The sequence below is a fragment of the Lampris incognitus genome, chromosome 11, assembly GCF_029633865.1.
Source record: "Lampris incognitus isolate fLamInc1 chromosome 11, fLamInc1.hap2, whole genome shotgun sequence".
Classification (NCBI taxonomy): Eukaryota; Metazoa; Chordata; class Actinopteri; order Lampriformes; family Lampridae; genus Lampris; species Lampris incognitus.
This window is the reverse complement of record NC_079221.1, coordinates 50,837,077-50,846,411: the sequence shown is the minus strand read 5'-3', so window position 1 is coordinate 50,846,411 and position 9,335 is coordinate 50,837,077. Positions and strand designations below refer to the sequence as shown.

General features: G+C 44.2%; 1 protein-coding gene across 1 annotated transcript in view; it reads left to right on the top strand.

Annotated features, from left to right (window-relative positions):
• Nucleotides 1-1,149: 1,149 nt before the first annotated feature.
• LOC130120552 (major histocompatibility complex class I-related gene protein-like) overlaps nucleotides 1,150-9,335 on the top strand; it is a 30,754-nt gene continuing 22,568 nt past the window's right edge. Inside the window, exons 1-2 of the mRNA XM_056289135.1 lie at nucleotides 1,150-1,271; nucleotides 3,708-3,974. Coding sequence (XP_056145110.1) covers nucleotides 1,226-1,271; nucleotides 3,708-3,974 — 313 coding nt within the window. The 5' untranslated portion in view covers nucleotides 1,150-1,225. The remainder of the gene's footprint in view (nucleotides 1,272-3,707; nucleotides 3,975-9,335) is intronic.

Below are 9,335 nucleotides of genomic sequence, written 5' to 3'. Positions count from 1 at the left end.
GTCTAAACAAGGGTAAACTACATGACCGTGTCGACACACCTTGGCGAAGTCATCTGGGCTTGGGAGTCGACGTCAGACCTGCTTGGAGGTGTTTATACAAACCACCATTAACAAAGAAGGTTGCTGACTTGCAGTGGAGGATTGTGCATGGGGTGGTAGCAGTTAATGCTTTTCTTTCTGTCATGGGTCAGGGTGTGAGTGATAAATGTATTTTTTGCCCTTACAAAGAAACTGTTTTCCACTGTTACCTGGAGTGCGTGCGCCTGGTACCACTGTTCATGTTGTTGGAGAGTTTATTCAGAAAGGTAGGGGAGGTTTTCTCCAAGCACACTTTCATTCTGGGGTTTGTGTATAAACGAACTGTAAAAGAAAAATGTCAAATGATGAATTTCATCCTGGGACAGGCAAAACTGGCCGTATTATGTAAGCAGAAAGAGGAAGATAGAAGACTCAGTAGACACTGATGTAAAGCTGCTGTTTACTAGAATGGTAAAAGCCAGGATGATTCTTGATTTCAATTATTACAAAGAAATGAAAGATACCCAGCAATTCAGTGTTATCTGGGCTTACAGGGAAGTGTTATGCTCAGTGAAAGATGACCAACTTGTTTTTTCTGGAGAATTGATGGGATTTACCTTTTATTTTCTACGCAATGTATTTATTGGCTTGTGGTTTGAATATGATTGTATTTTTCTAAAATAAAAGTCACTTTTTAAAAATCAAAAAATCTCCCTCCCTCTCTCTTTCTCTTTCTCTGCCTCTCTGTCTCTCTCTCCCTCCCTCCCTCCCTCCCTCTCTCTTTCTCTGTCTCTGTCTGTCTATGTCTCTCTCTCCCTCTCTCTCTCCCCCTCCTCTCTTTCTCTGCCTCTCTGTCTCTGTCTCTGTCTCTGTCTCTGTCTCTGTCTCTCTCTCTCTCTCTCTCTCTCTCTCTCTCTCTCTCTCTCTCTCTCTCTCTCTCTCTCTCTCTCTCTCTCTCTCTCTCTCTCTCTCTCTCTCTCTCTCTCTCTCTGTTTAGCGTTGCAAGTCAGTTTAACTTTCATGTTACAACCTGGTGAACTCAACTCTGCCTAGAAACCGAAGTGTCACAGCTCTTCCTGAATTTCTATTGGCTAAAAGGTGGTTTTGGCGCCCTCCTGCTGAAAAGGTTTTCAACATCCAGAAGAGAAGCGTCCGTCGTCGGTTCTTTTATTTAGTTCTATCAAATGCAGTTGGTACAAGAAACAGGATGAGAGTCATTTTGCAGCTAATTTTTTGTCCTCTTGCGTCTGCAGGTATGTGTGTGTTTAAATTCGGACCTTTAAACACGTTTTCTTGCATAAATTGAATAAGTCACTGCGCGTGCTCGGGTGATATCACGGGCTAAAGTTGTAATATTCACCTCGAGCGCGGGAGAAGATAAATGCTGAGTCATCCTTTAGTTTATGTTTTATGATCTATTCCTTAATTTCCAATATTAACATTTGTCTTTCCTTGAGCTTTTTTGAAAGAATGATCATTTAACCGGAGATTGTTCGTGGAGATGCTGTAGTAACTGTGTCTTTCCGGTTTATTTACTGATCATACCAGCGTCGAATAACATCAGTCACTATCTTAACATTATTCCACCACGTTGTGTTTCTACCCAGTCGCACGGACTTTCGATCGTGATACCACCACGATTATGACCTGATTTACGTGATGCGGTCACGAAGGTTAGGGTTAGGGTTCTATCAGATCGTGACCACATCACGTAAATCAGGTCATAATCGTGATGGTATCGCGATACATTAATTAACGTGATGCCATCACGAAAGTCCGTGCGACTGGGTTGGTTTCTACCGATTCACGACTTTTCTTCTTACCTTACCGATAGTAGCCGTATGGGGGCGCTGTGGTCACGTAGTTGGCAGCTGAACCCAAACGTGCGTCTTCTATACAGATGACGATATATATACTTCCTTTTTTTCTGAAAATGACCTTATAGATTACAGGCTATGAAATAAAAGGGGATTATTATAATTACAAGAAGTTGGTGATATAGTTTAACTGTCGTCTCAAATTACCTAACTCCAAACTGTTCCCGTGACAACCATCACAACACAAATAGTGACACAATATAAAATATTTAAAACTGTCATAATCCTCAATCTTCAGTCCACATACCTTCCTCTGAATACCTTTCTCTACTTTCATTACTGCCGGGAGTTTACTTCATAGGAAGGTTTCTTTCTTTCTTTCCGTCTTTTTCTTTCTTTCTTTCTTTTTGTCTTTATTTCTAGGCCTCTAGTTAAATATTTAGGCAAATAACATTTATTTTCAGACCAAGTACAAGTTCTTACATCTGGTACCGAGTACCTATATGAGTACTTAGTAATACCATTAAACTTCTAACATGTTTTGTTTTCATCAGATGTTCGTCACTTTCTGACTGTACAAACTAAATACACAACACGATGCTGTTGCTGACTATACAAACTAAATACACAACACGATGCTGTTGCTGATAAAATGATAAAATAACCTCCACCCAGAATATTCTGGTGTACATACGGTAATAAAATAAATGACAGATTGTTTCTTCTTCTAGTTCATAAGAAATAAGGATATCCAACACCAGTTTTAAATCTCTCTGAGGTCTTCTTTGCTGGATATATACGATGCATCATTTTAAAGGAGACCTTCTTAACTTCATCATTAAGACATTTGTCCCCAACTAGCCAAATTTCCTGCCAAGTAAACTCTCCATAAAAGGAGGCCCAGTAACCTCTCCCTGGGCCAGGCGGAGCTGCAGCTGGTATGTGATTCCTGATGTATTTATTCAGCATCCATTCTTAGTAAAACCAACCTCTCCAGGAAGTACACCACTGCTGAATGGATCATCACTGAGCTCTCAGTTACTGGGCCTCTAAGAACCTGCAGCACAGCATACTGTGTCCTCTTCTGGCGTACCTGGTAGCCTGAATTTAGAGAGAAACTCACTACACGTTGATAACTGTCACGTTAAACCTCGTGTTTTCCTGAACCATCTGACTGTGTCTGTTGGCGTGCCGGCCGTGTGTTCTGACATCTTTCCCGCGTGCATATTGAGTTGTAGCAGGTGGTGGCGCTGTTGGTTATGCAGGGTTTGGAAGCGTAGGCTATATTAACTGCTACTGAATTCATCAGCTAGATCGTTTTACCTACAGGATCATGAATACACATTGATTTGAGGGATTTATTTTGAACTGCAGTGAAAAAACCCACAAGGTGGCGCTGCTGCGTCGCAGTGCCTCTGCTACAATGAGGGGCTCATGTTTAATCCTTTTTAAACAGCGTGTACTCGTCTTTTTACACAGTTCTGTGTAGCTTTTAGCTGCTGAAGCAGACGTGAGGCAGAAAACACGGCTGGCACGCAGGACTCGTGTAGTCGGCCATCGGTGCATGTGCATCGGAGTAGATTTACATGTACGATGATGAGTACACGAGGACAGTACCGGGATCTATTTAGGGATGTTTGTTTTCTAAATATAAGCTGTAAAAAGAAAAGACAAGACGGGCAAAGTCCTCAGTAAAACACAATAACCATGATTATATGAGTTACACTGGTAAATACTTCCTTCTGACTTTGACCTTAAAGTACAGACAGACACAAAAACAACTAAAATCCCATCACAAAAATCAGTGATGAGAAAAAAAAAAAGATGTAATTCCCAAAGCTGAAACCCTCACATGGTGTGTTTTCCTGACAGTGACCCACTCCCTGAAGTACTTCTACACTGCATCCTCCCAAGTGCCACACGTCCCGGAGTTTGTGTCTGTTGGGATGGTTGATGGTGTTAACATAGATTACTATGACAGCAACACTCAGAGAGCAGTACCCAAACAAGACTGGATGGACCAGGTCACAGCAGGTGACCCACAGTACTGGGAGAAGCAGGCTGGAGGTTTGATGGATGCCCAGCAGGTCTTCAAAACCAATATTGAGACGGCGAAGCAGCGCTTCAACCAAACTGGAGGTGGGTTTATGTTTCACTTCTCACCAATAACATGTTTTTTATTCAAAGAGACAAAGCTTCCACCTTACACACACACACACACACACACACACACACACACACACACACACACACACACACACACACACACACACACACACACACACACACACACACACACACACACACAGAGCGTAAGGGTGTTGTGGGTTCTTCCTCGGATCATTACAAAATACTTTATTTCAAAATGATTTTATCAAAGCATCTCGTGAGGAACATTCAGCTGTCATTAGCAATGAACAAAAAAGGCTCGAGAGTCGAGACTTCCCCCCATAGTTTTCATTACTCGACAGGAAGAGTCGGGACTTCCCTCCATAGTTTTAACTACTCGACAGGAAGAGTCGGGACTTCCCTACATAGTTTTCATTACTCGACAGGAAGAGTCGGGACTTCCCTCCATAGTTTTCATTACTCGACTGGAAGAGTTGGGACTTCCCTCCATAGTTTTCATTACTCGACAGGAAGAGTCGGGAATTCCCTCCATAGTTTTCATTACTCGACTGGAAAAGTGGGGACTTTCCCCCCATAGTTTTCATTACTCGACAGGAAGAGTCGGGACTTCCCTCCATAGTTTTCATTACTCGACTGGAAGAGTCGGGACTTCCCCCATAGTTTTCATTACTCGACAGGAAGAGTCGGGACTTCCCTACATAGTTTTCTTTACTTGACTGGAAGAGTCGGGAGTTCACTCCATAGTTTTCATTACTCGACAGGAAGAGTCGGGACTTCCCTCCATAGTTTTCATTACTCGACAGGAAGAGTCGGGACTTCCCTCCATAGTTTTCATGACTCGACTGGAAGAGTCGGGACTTCCCTACATAGTTTTCATTACTCGACAGGAAGAGTCGGGACTTCCCTCCATAGTTTTCATTACTCGACTGGAAGAGTCGGGACTTCCCTCCATAGTTTTCATTGCACTACTGGAAGAGTCGGGACTTCCCCCATAGTTTTTATTACTCGACTGGAAGAGTCGGGACTTCCCTACATAGTTTTCATTACTCGACAGGAAGAGTTGGGACTTCCCTCCATAGTTTTCATTACTCGACAAGAAGAGTCGGGACTTCCCTCTATAGTTTTCATTACTGGACAGGAAGAGTCGGGACTTCGCTCCATAGTTTACATTACGCTACTGGAAGAGTCGGGACTTCCCTCCATAGTTTTCATTACACGACTGGAAGAGTCGGGACTTCCCTACATAGTTTTCATTACTCGACAGGAAGAGTCGGGACTTCCGTCCATAGCTTTCTTTACTTGACTGGAAGAGTCGGGAGTTCCCTCCATAGTTTTCATTACTCGACAGGAAGAGTCGGGACTTCCCTCCATAATTTTCATTACTCGACTGGAAGAGTCGGGACTTCCCTACATAGTTTTGATTACTCGACAGGAAGAGTCTGGCCTTCCCTCCATAGTTTTCATTACTCAACGGGAAGAGTCAGGACTTCCCTCCATAGTTTTTATTACTCGACTGGAAGAGTTGGGACTTCCCTCCATAGTTTTCATTACTCGACAGGAAGAGTCGGGACTTCCCTACATAGTTTTCATTACTCGACAGGAAGAGTCGGGACTTCCCTCCATAGTTTTCATTACTCGACTGGAAGAGTCGGGACTTCCCTCCATAGTTTTCATTACACTACTGGAAGAGTCGGGACTTCCCCCATAGTTTTCATTACTCGACTGGAAGAGTCGGGACTTCCCTACATAGTTTTCATTACTCGACAGGAAGAGTCGGGACTTCCCTCCATTGTTTTCATTACTCGACTGGAAGAGTTGGGACTTCCCTCCATAGTTTTCATTACTCGACAGGAAGAATCGGGACTTCCCTCCATAGTTTTCATTACTGGACAGGAAGAGTCGGGACTTCGCTCCATAGTTTTCATTACGCTACTGGAAGAGTCGGGACTTCCCTCCATAGTTTTCATTACACGACTGGAAGAGTCGGGACTTCCCTACATAGTTTTCATTACTCGACAGGAAGAGTCGGGACTTCCGTCCATAGTTTTCTTTACTTGACTGGAAGAGTCGGGAGTTCCCTCCATAGTTTTCATTACTCGACAGGAAGAGTCGGGACTTCCCTCCATAATTTTCATTACTCGACTGGAAGAGTCGGGACTTCCCTACATAGTTTTCATTACTCGACAGGAAGAGTCTTGCCTTCCCTCCATAGTTTTCATTACTCGACGGGAAGAGTCAGGACTTCCCTCCATAGTTTTTATTACTCGACTGGAAGAGTTGGGACTTCCCTCCATAGTTTTCATTACTCGACAGGAAGAATCGGGACTTCCCTCCATAGTTTTCATTACACGACAGGAAGAGTCGGGACTTCCCTCCATAGTTTTCATTACTCGACAGGAAGAGTCGGGACTTCCCTCCATAGTTTTCATTACTCGACTGGAAGAGTTGGGACTTCCCTCCATAGTTTTCATTACTCGACAGGAAGAATCGGAACTTCCCTCCATAGTTTTCATTACTGGACAGGAAGAGTCGGGACTTCGCTCCATAGTTTTCATTACGCTACTGGAAGAGTCGAGACTTCCCTCCATAGTTTTCATTACACGACTGGAAGAGTCGGGACTTCCCTACATAGCTTTCATTACTCGACAGGAAGAGTCGGGACTTCCCTCCATAGTTTTCTTTACTTGACTGGAAGAGTCGGGAGTTCCCTCCATAGTTTTCATTACTCGAGAGGAAGAGTCGGGACTTCCCTCCATAATTTTCATTACTCGACTGGAAGAGTCGGGACTTCCCTACATAGTTTTCATTACTCGACAGGAAGAGTCTTGCCTTCCCTCCATAGTTTTTATTACTCGACGGGAAGAGTCAGGACTTCCCTCCATAGTTTTTATTACTCGACTGGAAGAGTTGGGACTTCCCTCCATAGTTTTCATTACTCGACAGGAAGAGTCGGGACTTCCCTCCATAGTTTTCATGACTCGACTGGAAGAGTCGGGACTCCCCTCCATAGTTTTCATTACTCGACTGGAAGAGTCGGGACTTCCCTCCATAGTTCTCATTACTCGACTGGAAGAGTCGGGACTTCCCTCCATAGTTTTAACTACTCGACAGGAAGAGTCGGGACTTCCCTCCATAGTTTTCATTACACTACTGGAAGAGTCGGGACTTCCCTACATAGTTTTTATTACTCGACTGGAAGAGTTGGGACTTCCCTCCATAGTTTTCATTACTCGACAGGAAGAGTTGGGACTTCCCTACATAGTTTTCATTACTCGACAGGAAGAGTCGGGACTTCCCTCCATAGTTTTCATTACTCGTCAGGGAAGAGTCGGGACTTCCTTCCATAGTTTTCATTACTCGACTGGAAGAGTCGGGACTTCCCTCCATAGTTCTCATTACTCGACTGGAAGAGTCGGGACTTCCCTCCATAGTTTTCATTACTCGACTGGAAGAGTTGGGACTTTCCCCCATAGTTTTCATTACTCGACTGGAAGAGTCGGGACTTCCCTCCATAGTTTTCATGACTCGACTGGAAGAGTCGGGACTTCCCTACATAGTTTTCATTACTCGACAGGAAGAGTCGGGACTTCCCTCCATAGTTTTCATTACACTACTGGAAGAGTCGGGACTTCCCCCATAGTTTTTATTACTCGACTGGAAGAGTCGGGACTTCCCTACATAGTTTTCATTACTCGACAGGAAGAGTTGGGACTTCCCTCCATAGTTTTCATTACTCGACAAGAAGAGTCGGGACTTCCCTCTATAGTTTTCATTACTGGACAGGAAGAGTCGGGACTTCGCTCCATAGTTTACATTACGCTACTGGAAGAGTCGGGACTTCCCTCCATAGTTTTCATTACACGACTGGAAGAGTCGGGACTTCCCTACATAGTTTTCATTACTCGACAGGAAGAGTCGGGACTTCCGTCCATAGTTTTCTTTACTTGACTGGAAGAGTCGGGAGTTCCCTCCATAGTTTTCATTACTCGACAGGAAGAGTCGGGACTTCCCTCCATAATTTTCATTACTCGACTGGAAGAGTCGGGACTTCCCTACATAGTTTTGATTACTCGACAGGAAGAGTCTGGCCTTCCCTCCATAGTTTTCATTACTCAACGGGAAGAGTCAGGACTTCCCTCCATAGTTTTTATTACTCGACTGGAAGAGTTGGGACTTCCCTCCATAGTTTTCATTACTCGACAGGAAGAGTCGGGACTTCCCTACATAGTTTTCATTACTCGACAGGAAGAGTCGGGACTTCCCTCCATAGTTTTCATTACTCGACTGGAAGAGTCGGGACTTCCCTCCATAGTTTTCATTACACTACTGGAAGAGTCGGGACTTCCCCCATAGTTTTCATTACTCGACTGGAAGAGTCGGGACTTCCCTACATAGTTTTCATTACTCGACAGGAAGAGTCGGGACTTCCCTCCATAGTTTTCATTACTCGACTGGAAGAGTTGGGACTTCCCTCCATAGTTTTCATGACTCGACAGGAAGAGTCGGGACTTCCCTCCATAGTTTTCATTACTGGACAGGAAGAGTCGGGACTTCGCTCCATAGTTTTCATTACGCTACTGGAAGAGTCGGGACTTTCCTCCATAGTTTTCATTACACGACTGGAAGAGTCGGGACTTCCCTACATAGTTTTCATTACTCGACAGGAAGAGTCGGGACTTCCCTCCATAGTTTTCATTACTCGACAGGAAGAGTCGGGACTTCCCTCCATAGTTTTCATTACTCGACTGGAAGAGTCGGGACTTCCCTCCATAGTTTTCATTACACTACTGGAAGAGTCGGGACTTCCCTACATAGTTTTCATTACTCGACAGGAAGAGTCGGGACTTCCCTCCATAGTTTTCATTACTCGACTGGAAGAGTTGGGACTTCCCTCCATAGTTTTCATTACTCGACAGGAAGAATCGGGACTTCCCTCCATAGTTTTCATTACTGGACAGGAAGAGTCGGGACTTCGCTCCATAGTTTTCATTACGCTACTGGAAGAGTCGGGACTTCCCTCCATAGTTTTCATTACACGACTGGAAGAGTCGGGACTTCCCTACATAGTTTTCATTACTCGACAGGAAGAGTCGGGACTTCCGTCCATAGTTTTCTTTACTTGACTGGAAGAGTCGGGAGTTCCCTCCATAGTTTTCATTACTCGACAGGAAGAGTCGGGACTTCCCTCCATAATTTTCATTACTCGACTGGAAGGGTCGGGACTTCCCTACATAGTTTTCATTACTCGACAGGAAGAGTCTTGCCTTCCCTCCATAGTTTTCATTACTCGACGGGAAGAGTCAGGACTTCCCTCCATAGTTTTTATTACTCGACTGGAAGAGTTGGGACTTCCCTACATAGTTTTCATTA